The 21,453-nt window shown below is 46.5% G+C and overlaps 1 protein-coding gene and 1 long non-coding RNA gene across 2 annotated transcripts in view; both read left to right on the top strand.

The window, feature by feature from the left end:
• LOC125445251 (membrane primary amine oxidase-like) overlaps nt 1–19,987 on the top strand; it is a 32,422-nt gene extending 12,435 nt beyond the window's left edge. The window contains exons 2-4 of the mRNA XM_048518213.1: nt 10,765–11,050; nt 12,741–12,870; nt 19,066–19,987. Coding sequence (XP_048374170.1) covers nt 10,765–11,050; nt 12,741–12,870; nt 19,066–19,350 — 701 coding nt within the window. The 3' untranslated portion in view covers nt 19,351–19,987. The remainder of the gene's footprint in view (nt 1–10,764; nt 11,051–12,740; nt 12,871–19,065) is intronic.
• Nucleotides 13,521–17,062, top strand: LOC125445252. The gene is made up of 3 exons (XR_007246280.1): nt 13,521–13,713; nt 14,305–14,307; nt 17,052–17,062. It is a non-coding gene; the product is annotated as an uncharacterized LOC125445252 (long non-coding RNA).
• Nucleotides 19,988–21,453: the final 1,466 nt, after the last annotated feature.

The following is a 21,453-nucleotide window of genomic DNA, read 5'->3' as shown; positions in this document are numbered from 1 at the left end:
GTTTTTGACTTAAGTTTCACCAAATATGGGAATGGGCAAGGTGTGGTAAAAGGTGGGATGAGATGACCAGGTCTGTACGTCTTCTTGACTCAAACCAATGGTCAGAAGACAAGGAGGGATGTTTGTAAGAGGGTATAAATTATGTTACGCAAGCAACACCCCTTTGAACCTCCTCCCTGTTGCTGACAGAGGAGAGTTCCCTCTTCTGCGCAGAATTGAATGAAAACAATAAATCTCTGAACGCTGAAGAAGCTTTTGGATGGTTGTTTTTGTAACCGGTCAGAGCTTTTGCTCTGTGGACAGGGCCTTGCCCTGTGCCTATCATCTTGGCCTACAAACACTGCCCTTTAGTGTGCAGATGCTCGAGAGGGGCTGGATGGGGGTTGCCAGGTGGCAGGACAGGGGGAAGTGTGGGGAGGACCCCAAGAGAGAGAAGCTGATGTGACTTTTCTCTTGAGGGAGCGGACATTTTCTGTGGAAGAAGGGTTTCTGAGCAGACCAGCTGTAGAGCGGCAGCAGCAGCAATCGAAGTGTGACCGTTGGCCAGAGAGCGGCCATCTTCCTGTCTGGGCCTTTCTGCTCTGGAGCGTTCTTGGTTGCTGTGACAAGCGGCTCAGAACCTGTGAGGAAGGGAGACCTCGCCAAGTACACAGACCTCCCTGGAATTTCTGAGTTGGGGTCTCTGACTCGATAGACTCCCTTGTCCCCTCTCCCGGAGTTTGGGACTCCTCGGTTTATCTTATTGCCATCTCTGTGCTCTTCTGTACCCCTCATTTCCCTTCCCTTTCTAGAAAAGCTGCATCTAAACCGCAGCTCAAGGTGGCTGTGACAGTCACCTTGGCCAGTTTTTAGACCCACTTGCCATGAAAATTACTTGGGGATCTTGGCACATTCATTCTCCCTCAGCCTAGCCTAGCCTACTTCGCAGGGTGATTGTGAAGCAGAAGGGAGGGATTAAAAGGCACTGAATAATACATAAGAATAACGTTTTGATGGGAGGTTGCAGCAGCAAAGAACTGTGGGGTTGCCAGCTGCAGGTTGGGCATTTCCTGGAGAGGGAGGGGACCTAAGTGGGATGTAATTTTACCCTCCAAAGCAGTCATTCCTTCCAGAGGAACCAGCCTCTGTAGTCTAGAAATTAGCTGTGATCCCAGCCTGGAGGCCCCGCCGAGGGGAACGGCAGCCTTAGTTAGAAGGATGCTTTCAACCTGCAGGCAGGTAGCGATTAAACCTGTCTACCTTTCCTGCTATGCTTTGTGCGTTTTATCCATATACCTATAACTTCAAATAGCAATAATGAATCCAATAAGAGAATCAGGATATTTGCAGGTGGCATGGCCCTGAAAACCTTCATAATTGTTAGCTCAGACACATTACAGTTACAGAGACCTGAATTTAAGTTCTGTTTGTTGAGCGACCTCGTTTTGCAATTTCTGCTGAGTCTTTCATGCAATTCCCTTTCAAGGCATTGGTGTACAACTTCCTCCAGAAAAAGACCCCTTTCCACGTAAAGCTTTTAAAACGTTTTGAGGCAGGAAATGAAACTATTTCCTCCAAGGAGTTCTGCGTTGTTTTCTCCCGCTTATGTTCCGACAATGTTTTATTTCCAGCCTCAAAATGTTTTGAGTGAATGCTTTTAAAACAATCATTTGGTTTGAAACGTTCTCAAATGCCTTCACTTGCTGTGTGATCTATTTGCTACATTTTTCACACCTCTGTGCCATCGCCAGACTTCCTCAACACCATTTTATCATGTCACTGAGCTGACTCGGCTTCCCCTCTCCTGCTTATTTACACCATTTCTGGGGGTTTTTTTTGGGGGGGGGGTAATTTTCAAGGCATTGATCATCTGAAATACAGAGAATTACAGTGCCCTGTTGGGAGGCTGAGCCAAGCCCAAAGTAGGGCTTCAGTAGGAGGCCCCAACTAATGGGCCCAAGCAGAGGTGGGATCCAGCAGGTTCTCACAGGTTCCCGAGAGTAGGTTACTGATTATTTGTGTGTGCCGAGAGGGGGTTACTAATGGGTGATTTTGCCCCTTGATTTTTGCCTTTATTTACGCCCCCTCCTCTCAGCAGTAGCGCACAGAACTTGAAGCAGTCTAACAGTCGGAGCACTGGCGTGCGTGGCAGCCTGCGCCCGCGTGCATTTGTTTCCCGCCCAAGGACCGGCGCAGCGGCTGCGTCCTTGCCACAACCCCGTCCAGAAATGCCCCGCCCCCAGAATACCCAGCCACGCCCCCGTCGTGCCCCGCCCCGCCCCATTGGCGCCACGCCACAGTTTGAATCCCACCACCATGGGAACCTGTTACTAAAATTTTTGGATCCCACCACTGCATGTAACTAGAAACTCCAAATCAACAAACTCCAAAAAATGTAACATCACCCGAATGGGGGCTATGAGTGTGAGTGTGGACAAACATTCAGGTAACAGAGGGGTGGTGGATAACATTTTACAAACGTTTTAGGTGATTGGTGCAGATAGGGTCAAAGTTTCCATGGACCTGCCACCACCCATATCTGATCCACCAAAGTCTACTTTAGATGTTACTTATGCATGTATCCTGTAACCAGTGGTGGGATTCAAATAATTTAACAACCGGTTCCAGTGGTGGGATTCAAATAATTTAACTGGTTGTTTACAAGCACCAAATAATTTAACTGGTTGTTTACAAGCACCATTTTAACAACCGGTTCTGCCGAAGTGGTGCGAACCTCCAGAATCCCATTACAAAGTGCTTTTCAACTTGTCTGAGAAGTATTTTAAACTGGCAAGGCACTGTTGATTTCTTTCTTCAAAGTTTTTGGGAACTGCTGAGTGGGAGGAACATGCCAGAGCAAGGAAACGATAGATGTGTGAAACTCATTCAAACACAAGGTCTCCTCCCCGAATTCAGGCTTTATCTTCATCTCACACTCTAAATGCTGCTTCAGTCTGCATTCTCTCAACTGCGCTACAAACCCCGGAGAACTATGATGCTGAAAATGAACTGGAAATTGGTTTGTGCCCTCCTAGCTATATGCACAGCAACGGCTTTCCTCATAGGCTGGATATTCGAAGCAAGACGAGAGAAGCCCCCTGTTTGTGAGACCCAACAGCAGGATCGGTGCTCAGAGAAGGGAGGCCAAGATGGACACGGCTCGGTCTTTGCTGACCTAACTCTGGAAGAGATGATGCAAGTCAAGAAATACCTGTGGAACAACCTGGGTGTGCCTTTGGTGGAGCCCCCTCAAGCCAAGCAATCCGACAATTGCATTTATTCTGTTGGCCTTCATCTTCCCCCCAAAGCGGAGGTGCTGGCATTCTTGGACCACCAAGGGAGAAAACCCCCACGACAAGCTCTAGCTGTGGTCTATTTTGGCAACCAAGAGGACCCAAATGTCACGGAATATGTAGTGGGTCCTCTTCCAAAGCCAACATATCATCAAGATATCACAATTGAGACGTTTGGAGGGAAGCTACCATATTACCGGAGATTTTTTTTGAGACGTGACCTAGAAGAAATCAATCTTTTCTTCATGAGCAAAGAATATCCTAAAGCTCCAACTTTTATGCACCAGGTATTTGATTATAATGGAAGAAACCTTATAGCATACCCTTCTATGCCACCAGGATTTAAATCAGGAGACAGAAAAGTCTGGATGGGTCATTTCCAGAACGTTTCTGGTCCGTATTCACATCCCGTTGGGTTGGAGCTGGAAGTGGATGTTAGCAGCTTGAATGCTTCCGAGTGGAAAGTTCTGAATGTGTTCTACAATGGACAGTACTTTCAGGACATGGAAGACCTTGAAAGACAGTTCAACGAGGGAAGAGTTCGAGTGGCCAAAGTGAAGAAGGCTCCTCTTGACGGGGGGTTCTCATCGCTGAAACCAAGAGTCCCACCAGGGTGGCCAGGCCCTTTGCAATACGAGCCCCGCGGTCCCCGCTACTGCGTCAGGCACAACCAGGTCACCTTCATGTCTTGGAGTTTTGCCTTTGGAATGGAAGTGAACAGAGGACCACGGATCTTTGACGTTAGGTTTGACGGTGAGAGGCTAGTCTATGAGTTAAGCGTGCAAGATGCCTCTGCCCTCTATGGGTCCAACAGTCCAGGGACAATGATTACCCGGTACATGGACATCAGCTATGGCCTTGGGAGAGATGCCGTCACCCTCACCCGGGGAGTGGATTGTCCTTACTTAGCTACGTATTTGGATGCGCACTACCTACTGGATTCTTCATTACCTCTCACTCGCAAAAACTCTATATGCATCTTTGAACAAAATGCTGCGATTCCAATACGGCGCCATTATGACCAGTCGGACCCTAAATTTTATGGAGGGCTGGTTGATTCCGTTCTGGTCTTCAGGGCCATTTCTACAATGGGTAACTATGACTATGTCTGGGATTTTGTGTTTCATCAAAATGGAGCTGTCGGCATCAAGATGCATGCTACTGGATATATTTATTCTTCTTTCTTCTTCGGTGATGCCACGGATTTCGGGAACAGAGTCCAGGAGTTTGCACTGGGAACAATGCACACTCACAATGTTCATTACAAAGCGGACTTGGACGTTGGTGGTACGTGTCTGGTTTTTTATTCCTAGGAAATGTAGCAGGGTCGCTATCTTCTTAACGAAGCTTACCTTCTGGTTTTTAATGTGAGTTCCTAAATCTGTCAGTGGATTCCCACATCCACAATTGTGGTAGCATCTAATTTATGTTACTGTCTATGATTAGCATGAGAATGAATTTTGAGTCTAGGAAGTCGCACAGCGCTTTTCCGGTTTTAGTTATATTTGGCTGAGCCTTCTTTGTTCGTTCTGACACCATTGCATAATTGTTGTGCCAAAATCAAGCACTCCCGTCGAAATGTGTTGAGAGCTAAGTGAAATAGCAAGCTGCGTGTGAGCCAGTACCTCTCTCAAGCTAGGAGCAGCTATAACAGAAGTCCCCTCCCTTTTTGAGCCTGTGGGCATGTTTGAAATTCTGACAAGGCCTGGCGGTCGCAGCAAAAAATTGTTGTGTCAAAATGGCTGCAGCAGGAGTGGTGCCAATATCAAAATGATTGCTGCACCTTTCAGTTCAGTAATACCGTGCGCAGTAGACGTGGTGCATATTTTTTCTGGTATTTTTGGGGTTCGTGTTATCCAGTCCCAGAAATCTGCAAAAAACCTGAATAAAGCCTGGTTTGGTGGGTGATTTTGAAAATTTACACATCCATTAAACCCAAACATGAAAAATTTGAGCTGCCTCCAAACTCTGTGCTCGGTTCTGCCTCGCCTGCTGCATCCTAGCCCATGTGGCCTTCAGCAGAAGTGCAAAGCTGAGCCCGGAAGTCAACTCTGCACTGCGTGCCGCCTCCGAGACCCAGCCAGCAGGTAAGTGAGGGTGAAAGGAAGGAAGGAGAATATTTTTAATGGAATAATGCCAAAAATGATGACAGCACAACCTGTCGGCCATGGCAGTGTGGCCTTACTGACAAAGGGAAATTGTGCTGTGAAGACTTTTTAAAACTAAGGGTGAGCTACAAGCAGGCTTTCCCTTTCTGGGAGGTCCAGGCTGCCCACATCTTTGGGCGTTTCTCCACTCTAAAAATAACGTGGAGACTTACCGCTTTCATCTGCTGCAGGACCTTTTCGGCACGGGGTCATGTTCCCCACCGCAGCTTCCGCCCCTTCCTGAACGACCGCTGGCATCTGCGCAGCAGCCAGGCAGGACTCCCCACGATCCGTTCAGGGGTTGTCCTGATTGGCTGCTGCGTTCGTGATTTTCCCGTCGCCTGATGATGTGGACCCTCACGTCCAATCAGGGCATGGCGGGGCGTTCGTGATGCAGTGGGATTTTTTTTAATTTTCAACTGGACGAATCCTCGACTATTTGTGGACACATCTTGTCAACATCTTGTGTCCACAAATAGTCGAGGATTCGTCCAGTTGAAAATTTTAAAAAAATTCCCGCCGCATTGTGAACGCCCCGCCATGCCCTGATTGGACGGGAGGGTCCACGTCATCAGGCGGCAGGAAAAAGGAAACCAGGGCAACCACCCGGCCTTACCCACTGCCCCGTGCTCTGCGCGGGGTTATCAGAAAGGCTCTGTTCAAAAGAGGAGCCGAAATGTCGCGCGCTGAGAGGGCGCGAGAGGGGCAGAATCGGGGCGGCTGCGTTGTTGCCGCCCCTGTAGTGGGGAGTGCCACTGGACCCCACGCTAATTGGCAAGGTTAGCGGGCAACAAAAGGTGAGTGGGGAAAGGGCCTTTGTGAATGAGATGGAGAGTTGCCTGTCTGAGCTGATGGTGTATTTTTTTGGTGCTGCTTGACACTTGACACTTTGGTGCTGCTTTTGGTTTTTTCTGGAGCTGCTTGACACTTAGGCTCATTCCGCACAGGCAGAATAATGCACTTTCAAACTGCTTTCAGTGCTCTTTGAAGCTGGGCGGAATGGCAAAATCCACTTGCACACAGTTGCGAAAGTGGTTTGAAAACGCATTATTTTGCGTGTGCGGAAGAGGCCTTAGCTTGAAAGCTTTGCATTTTCTGCTGCCAGTTCCCTGGTTCTGCTGCCTTCTGATGTCCTCCGCTCTTTCCCAGCCTGGTTCCTGATTCTAAGCATTCCTGTCGCCTAGCTACCGAATGTTTCTCCCTCTTCCTCTGGTTTGTAGGGTTTTTTCCTATGCAAAGAAAGAATCAGGCAGAGCAGGAAAAAGAAGGGGAAAATAGAAGGAGCATCTCTATTTTGGGCGTGCCCACCCACTTATCGTGTAACTGCTGTCTCAGAGCTGCCGATCATGCTGTTGATCTTTCTTCGAGTAAATGAATCTTTGGAGTATGTAACAAACAAATTAACCATCGCTGAAGCTGAGTCTGGCTTTCTGCCGACTTTGCCATCACTTTATGTTCCAAATATGGCCTTTTCCTCATGCACATATTATCCCAGTGGTCACACCTTGGGCCTTTCCCCACTTACCTTAAGCCCCATGCTACTTGAGGAGAGTAGCGCGGGGTCCCCCGGCACTCCCCACAACAGGGGCGGCGACAGCACAGCCGCCCCGACGCTGCCGCTGCCGCTCCCCCTCAGTGCGCGGCATCCCAGGCGCTCTTCTTAAAGGCGCCTTTCGCGGGGTCATGGGGATGCCCGGGCGCGCGCCTGGGATGCCGCGCACTGACAGCAGCGCGTGGTATAGGGGGGATGGAAGAGAGTGGGGAAAGGCCCCTTGTGTCTTGGAAATGTTTTCTATACAGTCATTCTGGACACCTCCTTTCCCCACATTGCTTTGTTCCCCCCTTCTCTCTTAAGCTATGTTTATTCCACATTCTACTGCTGAAAATGTACTATTGCTGATGGTGTGGGATGTCATCTGTGAGGCAGAAGAAGAACCTTCCTTCCTTTTTTCCTTTGGCGCAGGTGTTCCGGCGCAGTTACATTCTGAAGTGGCAATTCAAAAATGTCTCAACCTCCATTTTGACTATTGAAAACTACCAACACAAAATGGAAGCTAAACAAATTCGTAGATCGGGTGCCATTGCCTCAGGGAAAAGAAGCATGTAGTGCCCTCCACATACAAATGCAATTGTTAACTGCAGCATCTCAACGTTCTATCACTGATGCAGTCCCCACTCCCCACTGCCTAACATTACATCGCTAGTTTAATATGAAATTGACAAAGTTGATCCAGTTGCCCCACTTCTTTGTATCTCTGCCTCAAGGTTAACATCACAAGTTCTATGTGAAATTGACAAAGTTGATCCAGTTGCCCCACTTCTTTGTATCTCTGCCTGAAGGTTAACGTCACAAGTTCTATGTGAAATTGACAAAGTTGATCCAGTTGCCCCACTTCTTTGTATCTCTGCCTAAGGTTAACATCACAAGTTCTATGTGAAGTTGACAAAGTTGATCCAGTTGCCCCACTTCTTTGTATCTCTGCCTGAAGGTTAACATCACAAGTTCTATGTGAAATTGACAAAGTTGCTCCAGTTGCTCTACTTCTTTGTATCTCTGCCTGAAGGTTAACATCACAAGTTCTATGTGAAATTGACAAAGTTGATCCAGTTGCCCCACTTCTTTGTATCTCTGCCTGAAGGTTAACATCACAAGTTCTATGTGAAATTGACAAAGTTGATCCAGTTGCCCCACTTCTTTGTATCTCTGCCTCAACATTACATTGCTAGTTCAATATGACAAAGAGAAAAAAAATTAAAAACCTTTTGAATACGGAGGAGGAAGGGGAGGAGAAAATGGCTGGAAGAGGGTTTGGGCAACTACAGTGGGCTTGGATGAAGACCAGGTGTTGGGTGGGCTGTTGAAATAAAGACTGTTTCAACCTGATTGCTCACTCAGAGGCTCATTCCGCACATGCAGAATAATGCACTTTCAAACTGCTTTCAGTGCTCTTTGAAGCTGTGCGGAATGGCAATATCCACTTGCAAACGGTTGTGAAAGTGGTTTGAAAACGCATTATTTTGTGTGTGCGGAAGGGGCCAGAGTAAGCTGGCTCGGAAATGAATTGGAAAACATTGCAGTTAAAGTGCTCAGGGGAACAGCAGAGGGAAAATGAAAGGGGAACGTTTCCAGAACCAAACAGAGGGGAAACTGTGTGGAATTCAAAGAAAACAACATATAGCATTTGGTGTCAAGATAGGTTACAAGCAACTTGTGCAGAAAAGGCCTATGCATAAGCTGGGGCTTAAATTTACATTAAGATCCAATGTGAAAGAGAATTTTTTATAAATTGATACACATGAAGGAACTTTTTGTCATTTGTAATAGACTTGGAAAAAACTAAGTAATTTTGGGGGTTAATACATTCAAAAATTAAACGATTTTAAAGATTAATCTATAAATGGAGCAAGAAACTTTCTGTTTAGGACTTATGGACAGATTTCTGGAAAGAAAAGATGCAGCTTTGGTCTTATATATGATGACAGCAGCAAGAATACTATAATTCCAAGTGATGTTATAATGTTGATGTTGGTTGTCATAATCCTAAGGGTAGAATGTTATATTCATTGTGGTTAGGATGATGTTATAATGCTATGTTAATTATTTATGTCCATTGATGTTATGTTTGCTGGGTTTTTTTTGATGTTATCGATGTTATTGATGTTGTCATTTTTACAGCTGTTGCCAACCGCCCTGAAGCCAGGGGAGGGCAGTATACAAATCTCATAAACCATAAACCATGTACAAAAATGGAAAATTCCAGCTATACCTACAATAGAACAATGGTTGGTGACACTGTTAGAATTGGCAGAGATGGCCGAACTCACTTTGTTACTTAAAGAAAACAATTTCTCTAAATTTTGGGGTAACTGGAAACTCTTGTTAGACCTTTGGGTTCCTCTGAAGATGCCAGCCACAGATGCAGGCGAAACGTCAGGAGAGAATGCTGCTAGAACACGGCCATACAGCCCGGAAACCCCAAGTGATTCCGGCCGTGAAAGCCTTCGACAATATCTTGTTAGACCATTTAGGTAAAACAGAAAAAAACCTGAACTGGAGACTTGTGGGTTTAAAGGTTTTTAAAAATCATAGAATAAGATTAACAGAGAAAAGTGTGAATTTCTTAGCGGTTAGTAGTAAGGAGTCCCATGCACAGAGTGGTAAGCTGCACAGAGTGGTACTGTAGTCAAAGCTCTGCTCACAACCTGAGTTCGATCCAGTGCAGGGGTCTGCAACCTGCGACTCTCCAGATGTTCATGGTCTACAATTCCCATCAGCCCCTGTGTCACAGTGTGTAACAGACTTCCCTCTGTGACACACCTCTGAAGATGCCAGCCACAGATGCAGGTGAAACGTTAGGAACAAGATCCACCAGACCACGGCCACACAGCCCGGAAAACCCACCGCAACCAGTTAGGGTGCTGTCCACCTGGTGGTTTTACTAAGCAAAGATTTACATCATGCACTCAGAAACTAGTTAAGTATGACTGGAATAATATTCCAAAAAGCACAGTGAGGAAGCGCTCTCCATTAAATCTGGGTATTAAACCTGCTGCTAATGTCGCTTTACCTTTGTATTTTTATATGTTAACAGTCCCTAAACTGAGATGAGCATATAGGATTGCATGACGTAATGCACTTCCAACAGCCCAAGTAAAGGGCCACTATTTAAGAACTCCTTCAAATCAAAGGCTCATTCCGCACATGCAGAATAATGCACTTTCAAACTGCTTTCAGTGTTCTTTGAAGCTGTGCGGAATAGCAAAATCCACTTGCAAACAGTTGTGAAAGTGGTTTGAAAACACATTATTTTGCATGTGCGGAAGGGGCCAAAGATTCTGTGACTGTCAAATGAATGTACTCAGTTCATGTGTGCGGCAGCATGTGTTTTTTGACTGTCTTAAATATGAAGCAGAAAGGGAACAGTTTCTGACTAAATGAAGCGTTAAACGTGTCCCTTTTTGTTATACTGTGAAATTAAGGTTGCTTCTTAATAATCTAAATCAAAAATGTACTAGATGTGGTAAAATTTTGTTCTGCAGTTTGTTGTCAAAAAATTTAAAAATAGGTCTACGGGCTGTTAAACCCAAATAAACTATGAACTATGAGTAGTAACTATTAAGATCTAATTCTACTTCTACTACTCAAGAGCAAGTAATAATTTCTTTTGGTGTTAATACTTGGAGCAGACGAAATCAAGAGCGCTTTTTGTTAAATGTACGTTTTGTGATTTTTTCCCTGTTTGGTGTTATTAAACTTGGAGGAAAAAATCTGAACGGCAAAAAAAAAGGAAAGTAAAAAGAATATGCTCTCTTACTGTTGTTCTTGTCCTTCTATTCCTTTCTAGGCGTGCAAAATTCTCTGGTAACCAATGATATGGCCTTTACTAAAGTGAGGGCCCCTTGGGATCAACAGCAGGAGATCCATCAGATGAGGCTGCAAAGAGAGCTCCTGGAAACGGAGGACGAGGCTGCCTTCCACCTTCATGATGACTTTCCCAGGAACATCTATTTTGCCGCAAATTGCACAAATAAGTGGGGGCATGACCGTGGCTATCGAATTCAGATATACAGCTTCTCTGGGGACCATCTGCCGGAGTCAGATCCTATGGAGCGAGCCATCAGTTGGGGCCGGTAAGTTAGTTATTTCTAGGGATGTCCCCACCCTCCAAAAAAACCCAGGGGTGGGGAAGTCAGATTCCTTGTCAATTGAAATACTTGAACTGTATTATTTACCATTCAGTATCTATTGTTGAGCATCTGCTTTACATACAGAAGGTCCTCAGCAGGTCCAGCTGAAAGAATCTAATAGTAGGTGATATGAAAGATGGCAAAGCTGCCTCATCTTTCTTCTTCTTCTTCTTCTTCTTCTTCTTCTTCTTCTTCTTCTTCTTCTTCTTCTTCTTCTTCTTCTTCTTCTTCTTCTTCTTCTTCTTCTTCTTCTTCTTCTTCTTATTCTTATTCTTATTCTTATTCTTATTATTATTATTATTATTATTATTTTTCAAACTTATATACCGCCCAACCCCCAAAGGGCTCTGGGCAGTGTACAACATAATAATCATAAAATACAAATAACAAGAGGGGCGAATAACAACAACCAATAAATAATAATAATAATAATAATAATAATAATAATAATAATAATAATAATAATAATAATAATAATAATAATAATAATAATAATAATAATAATAATAATAATTCAATTTCGGTATACCACCCCATCCCCAAAGGGCTCTGGGCGGTGTACAACATAATCATCATAAAATACAAATAACAAGAGGGGCGAATAACAACAACCAATAAATAATAATAATAATAATAATAATAATAATAATAATAATAATAATAATAATAATAATAATAATAATAATAATAATAATAATAATAATAATAATAATAATTCAATTTCGGTATACCGCCCCATCCCCAAAGGGCTCTGGGCGGTGTACAACATAATCATCATAAAATACAAATAACAAGAGGGGCGCATAAACAACAACCCATAAATAATACCTAACATTAAGCTAAAACAGAATGAGCTGATGAATTAAGCCCCATAAACTTTAAAATACTAATTTAAAACAGCGAATAATACATAAAACTAGCGTCCCGCAAAACCTTACTTAAAAATCCTCCTAACGAGGAGGAGGGAGGCACGGCGGATCCCAAGGATGTAAATGGACCCTCAGACAGGAGAACAGAGGGGGCACCATTCAGCGACTGGTCTCTCCAAAGGCCTGCCCATCAATATGGGCGGGGCCAAGAAAGTCTGAGGACACCGCCTTCCCAGGCCTGACTCCCCTCCCAGCTCCTTGCTGGCAGCTGGCAGTCCCTTCTGCCCTCCCCTCTGGGGAGAGCAGAAGCAACTGGAAGGCTCCATCCTCTCAACTTTGCTTTTATAAGCATGGGGCGAGGCTCCACCCCTTGGGGGCATGGCCCCACCCCCAAGCCCTGTCCCTTGCTTATAAAAGCAAAGGAGCCAAGGATGGAGCCTTCCAGTTGCTTCTGCTCTCCTCAGAGGGGAGTGCAGAAGGGACTGCCACCAGGAGCCAGGAGGGTGAGGCCTGAGGCGGGGCTCGGGGGCCCCACCCCAAGCCCCACCCCCAGACGTAGCAGCAGGCACCCAGAGAACGGCTGTCTCCAGGCACCATTTCCCCCCCATACGCCTCTGCTGGTTGGTTGAGTTGTATTCATGCAAAGATGTATTCATGCCGGAAGAGAATTTAAAAAGCATTCCCAGACAACATGTTCCATGACCAAACCTGCCTAGAAAAGTGGTGAACTCGCTTAGTCGTGCTTCTCTCATTCTGCTTTTGAGGTACAAGCTGGCTGTCACGAAGCGGAAAGAAGAAGAACCGTTCAGTACCAGCGTCTATAACCAGAACGACCCCTGGACACCGTCTGTCGCCTTTGAGGACTTCATAAACAATGAGACCATTGTCAATGAGGTGAGCTGCTATCTCTGTCAGATGCTGGCAAAGCTTATGAACAAACTCAGTTCCATATCCATTCTGACAGATGTTGCCAACGTTGCTAATAAAATGACAACCTCCGCACATCCATTTTTTGTTCTTCTCCTTGTCTGGCACCCACTCGATTTTAGGGTTAGTATAAAAGAGAAGGGTCCCTTTTTGAGCCCACGGGTGTCTTTGGTATTCTGACACAGCAGGGGGGTTGAGCCACAAAATAGTTGTCACAACTAATCAAATCTCCAAAGCCCAATCAGAAGTGTTGCTGGGCCAAAGCACCTGCCCCTTTCTAAAAACATTTGGCAGGTGCTAGGAAAATTGTTGGTGGGTAAATTGTTGGTGGGTACTATCAGCAGAGTAGAGCGGAGCTACCCTTGAGTAGACAATGAGGTCCAGTAGCCCAACTGCATACACTCAGCATCCCACCTTCTTGGAATAAGACACTTCACACGAGATGTTCTTTCCACAGGAAGGTTTTACTTGATAGTTGCACTATACAATACACTATGCACAGTTCTTAAACTACACAGGACTAAGCAGTAAGATAGAACAGAATAGAACTTAGAAACTAAGAACAAAGATAGAACTAGGACTAAGAACAAGGATACATACAGAGTTCTATACACAGCTTTATAATGTTCAAGCCAGTACTTTGCCCAGCAACAGTCTTCCATAGGAACAGAGTCACAGTCTCTTGCACCAATCACGTTAAAGGTCGACTATCACAAGTTGCTCCAGACTTTCTGGCTCTGGCTCTGTTGCTGACCCAGCTATCTGCTGCCTAGGAGATGAACGTTCTTTTTTTTTCATATACCATGACAGGTACCAAGACAATGAGGTGTCTTCAAAGCTATGGAGACTAGCTATGAGAATGCCTGTTCTCATATCGAGTCTCCTTAACTTCAAGGACACCTCATTGGGAACAAAAAAAGAAGGAAACACAACATCAGCTTGCAAAACTAACTTTATTGGTGTACTTTAAGCACTGAAATGGCGGGCAGCTGTGATGCAAGCAGAGGAAACATCCACGGGAAACAACATTCGGCAAATGGCGGGCGGCACGGAGCAGTGGGGAAAAGAACCGTTTTCAATTGAAACGCTTTAATGTTCCACACTATTCAGACAACAAAAAGCCAAAACAGTTCTTTTTATAATGTCTGCAAAATGTTTTATTTGCTCAGCGCAGCAAAAGGCACCCCCCACCCATCTGTGTAAGCATGGCAGTCATGAGTTTCGGGATGTATGTCTTCCTGGACCGTTTGCACTTCTATTCCAAGGGTCAAGTTTGACTTGACAACTGACAATCCATGAACTCACCTCCTGCATTTTTAAAGTGCTGATAACAGCTATCGGAGCTCTCTCAGCCCCACCCACCTCACGGGGTGTTTGTTGAGAGGCAGGAAGGGAAAGGAGATTGTAAGCCCCTTTAAGTCTCCTTACAGGAGAGAAAAGGGGGGGGGTACAAATCCAAACTCCTCCTCCTCCTCCTCCTAGTCCACCAATATGAACTGAGGCCATAGTGCAGGGTATGTTCCCTCCAGTGTATGTTCCATTTCTGCCACCAGGGGCGTTTCCCCACTTACCTTTGCTGCCCTTTGCTGCCCGCTACTCTCAGCACGCAGCATCTCTGGCGTGCGCCCAAGCGTCCCCACGACCCCACGCTCTGCGCGGGGTCATCAGAAGGAGCCGTTTCGAGGAACGCCAGGGATGCCGCGCGCTGAGGGGGCGCGAGATTGGCAGCGTCGGGGCGGCTGCGTTGTCGCCGCCCCTGTAGTGGGGAGTGCCCTGGGACTCCGCACTACTTGAGGAGAGTAGCACGGGGCTTAAGGTAAGTGGGGAAAGGGCCCAGGTTTCTGACTTCAGTAACTATCCTCCCTCAAAGCTGTATCTTTGCACTGCAAGGGAAGACCCACACAGCAGCTGTGTGTTTCCCCATCTTGGGTCAGTCAGCTGCTGTGCTGAGTAGATTGATGCTGGAGGACAGACTAAAATCCCTTCCCCATCAAGCCGTCCTAAGTCAAAACCAGGAGCCCCCATAGCTTAATGGGGGAAACCCTTCTGTGGTTTTTCCACTACTATGTCATATCTGTCCAAAGGCGTTTCTTCTTATCTTGCATGGCTAAGGTTGAGGGCTGTCCGGGTGCCTGTGTCCTACCTCCTGCATCTACGCAAAGCCCATGAAAAAAATGAGTGATGTGGTGCCTCTCTCACCTGGCTGTAGCCAGACAACGAACTTTAGCTGCAGTTGCCAACTTCCAGATTATCTCCCGGAATACAGCTGCTCTCCAAATGACAGTCATCAGTTCTCCCAGAGAAAATGGCCACTTTCAAGGGTAGACTCTATGACAGGGGTGGCAAACCTATGGCGCTCCAGATGTTCACGGACTGTGATATCAAACATAATAATAAACGGAATTGTCTGTATTTTGAAACAACACAGCCTTAAAACGGGGCGGTGGGGGGCGGGGCTTGGTGGATCCCTAGTGTCCCTTTTGTTAAGGAAAACTTTATCTGACTGACTGACTGACTGACTGACTGACTTATTTATTTATTTATCATTTCGATTTTTATACCGCCCTATCCCCAAGGGGCTCCGGGCGGTGTACAACAATTAATACAAATAAGTTAGGGGCAAACCATACAAATAAAACAGCAGCCCATAAAACTCCGGCATTAAAACATACTGAATTTCATTAAAACAGCGGTAATTTCATAATGAAGGCACCCGGAAAATCCTCTCCTTTAAAACCCTCCCCTAGGGAGCAGTCGGACTCCTCCATAGGAGGATAATCTTGATGGTATCGAACAGGGGCGCAATACTCAGCGGCTGGTTGCTCCAAAGGCCCGGCGGAACAACTCGGTCTTACAGGCCCTGCGGAACTCACCGAGATCCCGCAGGGCCTGGACAGCTAGACGGAGAGTGTTCCACCAGGCCAGGGCCAGGGCCGTAAAGGCCCTGGCCCGCGTGGAGGTCAGCCGCGTCACGGAGGGGCCGGGGACTGCCAGTAAATTCGCCTCTGCTGAACGTAGAGGGCGAGTGGGGACATATGGGGTAATGCGTCCTGAAGGTACAAGGGTCAATGTTTCCGTTTTAAGTACACATAGGGAAACAATTAAGCTAGTGCAGTTCCATTTCTCTGATGGCAAATTTTGGTATGGCACATTTCTGGCTGAAGAAAAGTTCTCACCGTGAATTAAGTTCTAACCCTTAGTTTATCTGCGTTGTTTGTATCCTGCCTCTCTGCCGATGCAATACAACTTGAAACACACTAGTAGGCAGGCAAGGGGCAGGAAAGGAAGAGGGAAAGAAGCAAACTCTGGTAGATGCTTATGTTAGAATGTGGTATTTATAGCAATGTTTATTGCTACAAATCTCACAAATGACAAAAACAAGCAGCTGTTTTCTCCGACTGCCTCCTCGAACAGTGTCTCTGTGGGATCTGGGACGAGAGCCGAGCCAGCCAAGCAGAGCAGAGCAGCTAAGAATTCCTGGAAACAGTTCTGGCAAAGGAAGTGGGCGTGGAACCCAAGTAAGGCAGCTCCTCTCTGAAGGCAGAACTGGTTCTGTGCAGTCGAGTGATGTCCTTGACGTTTAGGAATTAGCACATGTTAAGACTTGCTACTTTAGGAAGGAAGTAGAAGCACTTTGTTTGTTGTTAAGGAGCCGCACACTTGATAGCTGTAAAATACAACAGAAAGGGATTACAGGGAATATGATCAGCTGTCATGGTGGATTAAGGGAAGTGAGGAAGCTGGAAGGAACACCTACGAATAGCAGTCTGGGTAAACAAAGGCCCGTTATGTACCAGGTGTCTGCTGTGCGGCAGGGCTGAATTTCTGTTGCAGCAAGATTTCTTATACGGATGTACTCCTCTCCCCTTTCCCCTCTCCCTGTGGGCAAACAGCAGGCAAGGAATCGTCCAGATTTGTTAACGCTTCAATATTTGTTAATTATCATATTGCAATATAAATGTATCAATATAAACAGAGACTCACTGTAAAGTCATTGTCTTTTATTGCATTTGAAAACCTCCAAATGTCAGATCGACCATTTCCCTCACGCTCTCACTCCCAGAACCACTGCAGTTAACAGAAGGCTGTGGGAAGGGTGATGTTTGTAGGATTAATTACAAATGGTGGGCTAACCATTTAATAACAAGCCTCTCTCTTCTCCCGTGGCAGCAGCAGCAGTAGCAGGAAGTATTTGTCTCTGTGTGTGGAGCAGGGATGAGAATATCCATTTTAGGACATGGTCTCCTTCTTCAGCCGCAAGCGGCTCAGGGAATTTTTTTGCCTCTTTCATTTGTGGTGGGATTATTCATGGAAAAGGGCTACAATATCAGTATAACTGCAAAAACAGCAATATCGATACAATAGCAGCTGTAACAAAACCTTGAAATTAACAGGTGTGATGAGATCTGTGCCTTTGAGGATGAGTTGATGGGCGGAGCTAAGAGAAGCAAGAAAAGCAGACCCAGGAGAGTTTAGCAGGCTGTTTAGCAGGCAAGCTGCGAAGCAGTCAGTGAGTGCCTCCTTACGCAGAGGCGTAGATGGGCCAAACTGCGCCCGGGGCGGACTCTGCATTTTTCTCTCCCCCCTATGGGCCACGCTCCTGCACCCCCCCAACCCACTTATTTTAGTTCTGAGTTTCAGGCTGAAAAGTGGCCTGTTCCATTCAGGCTGAAAAATGCCCAGGTGGGAACTACACTACCCAGGAGCCCTTGGGGCTCGCAAGGTCTCCTGGGTAGTGAGGTTCCCACAAGGGCCCATTTCAGCCCGAATGGAACAGGCCACTTTTTCAGACTGAAACTAAGCCTGAAACTAAGAACTAAGGTAAGTGGGGGGCCGCAAAGGTGGGGTTGGGGGGCAATTTTCCGCCCCCCCCCCACAGGCGTGCATCCGGTGCGAGGCGCATCCCCCTTGTAGCTTCGCCTATGTCCTTGTGTGAAAACAGATAAACATGAAGAGACCCCAGTACAATGCCACTACGCAGCAAAAAGCCCCCCCAGGTAAGTGGTCCATACATCATGGGTCAAAGAGTCAGCAGCGGAGTGAACTGAAGGGAAGGGAGGGGAAGTGTTCTGTCTCTAGCCTGACTGATTCTTGTGCCCCCGCTGAAGCCTTGATGTTTGTGCAGGCATTGAGTCCATTCCCTCCAGCCCCCTCCTGGTGTTTTTGCCTCTCTAATGGCCACAGACTCCGAGGCAAACCCTCCTGACCTTCTAACGCTTCAAATGCATAATGCCAGCTTCTTCTGCTGTGGCGGAACCATGGTGTGTTCTCTTCCTAGAGTCTCTCCTGTCCTGTGGCAGTTTCTGCTCGGGGTCCTTTTCTGCTTCTTTCTCGAGTCATGCCTGTCTGTGATGGAGGTGGTTCTGTTACTGCATCAAAATCACACCTGCCCGTGAAAAGGGTAGCTTTAATCTCCGGATGGAGAACAGGAAAGCCTATGCAAATATACCAGAGTAAAACTTCAAAGGCCCAAATTACCTCGTGGCCGGAACAGAGCTTTCCTGAGCCATGGAGACAAAGGCTAGGAAGATTCCACCTCGGGATTTGGCCAGAGAAGCATCTCTGGGCCATGGGCTCCTGGAATGAGGACAGAGGAGTCCAAAGGGAACGTGCTTAGCTGAGAAATCTCTGCAACTGAAGTTTATTTATTTCTTTGATTTGAATATTCACAATAAAAATCCTTGAGAACTCAGCTCGTGTGGAGTTTTTGGATCGAAGAACCCAGGTATTACAGAAACAAGCTTGGCCCCCTCAGGCTTGGTTGAATCACACTGTCCATACTTCATGTTTCTCTTCTGCCACAACATTAGTGCCTTGTGCAGGTCTCTGCAGATACAGTAGACATTGGGGTGCTGTGTGGTTTCCGGGCTGTATGGCCGTGTTCTAGCAGCATTCTCTCCTGACGTTTCGCCTGCATCTGTGGCTGGCATCTTCAGAAGATCCTCTGAAGATGCCAGCCACAGATGCAGGTGAAACGTCAGAATGCTGCTAGAACACAGCCATACAGCCCAGAAACCACACAGCACCCCAGTGATTCCAGCCATGAAACCCTTCGACAATACAGTAGACATTTTTCCAAATGAGTAAGCTTGCCCCTACTTTGCCTCTTACCAGATCTTCCGATAAGTAACTAAGTGACGCAAACCTTTCTCTCCTGCCCAGGACCTCGTTGCCTGGATCACCGTCGGCTTCCTGCACATTCCACATGCTGAGGACATCCCCAACACAGTGACCCTTGGGAATGTGGTTGGGTTCATGCTGAGGCCCTACAACTATTTTGATGATGATCCCTCCATCTATTCTCCAGACGGCGTTTTCTTCACTAGCGAGCAGGATCCCACTTCCTGCGACGTCAACCACATTGCCTGCCTGCCGAAAGCAGCCGCCTGCGTGCCAGAGTTCCCACCTTTCAGTTACGAGGGCTTCCAAAATCTGACAAGGCCATGAATCCTTCTGGACTTTGTGGGGCTGGGGTGGGGGGAGGTGGGGTACCGTGGTGTAGTGGTGGTGAGACTTCGCTTGAGGTGTATGCGGCAAGGGCAGTTAGTACTGAGCTCTGTTCCAAATCTTCTTAACACAAATATTAACTCTTGTTTGCTTGTATTTATTTTGTATATTGTACAGAATTATCTTTTCTCTGGGCTGAGAGGAGCCAGGCAGATGACCTTAGTCTGCTTCTGCCAAGGGATTAAATGACCTTTTCCTTCTGAAGCTATTAACTGGTGTGTCCACACTGTAGGCCGAATAGGTGAAACAAGAATTCTTACTTTCTGTGAAATGCGATCAGGATCTCTAGCAAAGCATTCTTACCAAACTAAGCCAGTTTACATGATAGTCCAACCCAGAAAGGCAGACAGAACTCTCCTTGAAATGGTTTGCTTGGTGCTGTGAATGGGGAGAAGGAGATTCCAGTTTCCCTCCCACTCCACTTTTGCCAGCAGAAAGGGAGTTGGGGGAGTTTCGTGCCCCTTTTGTCTGGCTCCAGATGTTAGGCATATTATATACCGGTAATGCAGCAGTGGCGTAGGAGGGTTAAGAGCTTGTGTATCTAATCTGCAGGAACCAGGTTTGATTCCTAGCTCTGCCGCCTGAGCTGTGGAGGCTTATCTGGGGACTTCAGATTAGCCTGTGCACTCCCACACACGCCAGCTGGGTGACCTTGGGCTAGTCACAGCTTCTCAGAGCTCTCTCAGCCCCACCCACCTCACAGGGTGTTTGTTGTGAGGGGGGAAGGGCAAGGAGATTGTAAGCCCCTTTGAGTCTCCTGCAGGAGAGAAAGGGGGGATATAAATCCAAACTCCTCCTCCTCCTCCTCCTCCTCCTCCTCCTCCTCCTCCTCTTCTTCTTCTTCTTCTTCTTCTTCTTCTTCTTCTTCTTCTTCTTCAACTGGATCAAATCCAGAAAGGAATGTTTGTTGCTGGCCGTCACTGGAAGCAGCACCAGGAATAAGAATAAAAAGGAAAACTCATCTACTTAGAGGAAGTTCTTACCACAGAATTCTTGGCCATTTCTAGAGCCACCCAGATGCAACATAGGGTAACTCTAGAAATCACCAAGAACTTTGTGGTAAGAACTTCCTGTGAGTAGATGAGGCCTTTTTTTAAAAAAAAAAATTCTCCTTACTCTCCTCCTGCCACAATCCTGCCACCTGGTTGTTAGGCGCTAAACCTAATGAGGTTTCTGAACTCATAAAGTAGAGTTAGCGCAATAATGAGGCAGAGTCAGTTGCTTACTGAAAATAAAGTTTCCTTACTAACAGGGAAGGGAAACTTGGAAGAAAACAAGAAAACAATCTTCTACCTAGCTAGCTCATTAGCCAGCTTACTGCTTAGACTATCGCATGGCTACTACAGCACTGAGCGTCTGCGACTGAGCACGTGCAGAGTGTAACAAAGAATACATATCTAATGTCGACGTGCAGACTGGTGTGTAGCCCATGCCAGGTCTGCCTGACCAATCGGTATCAATTACCTGGTCAATGACTTCTGACCTCACTAACTAATTAGCATGCAACAATTAACTCCTTCATTACTGGATTGTGTGCCTGGCACTTGCCAAATCCCATCAAAACCCAGTAGGACTGCGTGGGGCAGATATATGTCATCCAATCCTTGCTAATAATCTGTGGCTGCCCAGAGATCCTGGGGTTTGAATGGCAGGAGTGGACTCTCTCAGAGTTGCTGGGTAAGCAGCTAGGCTTGCTATTCTTCTGTGCTTACCTGCCTAGAAAAGAAATAAAAGCTGCAACTATGTTTGCTCATTTACACACTCAGCCTTTGTCTTCCTTCCTTTTTTAAAGAAACATTTTAGAAAGACTTGCCTAACTCTTCCAGACGCTGCGTAGGGAGGGAGAGATGCTCACACTATGTTCGCCCACTGGCATCATCCACTGCCAACTTCTGTTGCCAGCTTAATGCTGTAGAAAGAGAAAGGAAGCCACTCAGCCACGCTGGGCTATAGTTCCCAAACAACCTCTGAGCTCAATGTTTTTTTTGGGGTGGGGCGGGAGTTGTTTCTGCTTTTGCAGCCAAGACACAGTTGACTTATGGC

This window comes from Sphaerodactylus townsendi, linkage group LG15 (genome assembly GCF_021028975.2).
Source record: "Sphaerodactylus townsendi isolate TG3544 linkage group LG15, MPM_Stown_v2.3, whole genome shotgun sequence".
NCBI classification, from domain to species: Eukaryota; Metazoa; Chordata; class Lepidosauria; order Squamata; family Sphaerodactylidae; genus Sphaerodactylus; species Sphaerodactylus townsendi.
The sequence above is the reverse complement of the archived record's forward strand: the minus strand, read 5'-3'. Positions and strand labels throughout refer to the sequence as shown.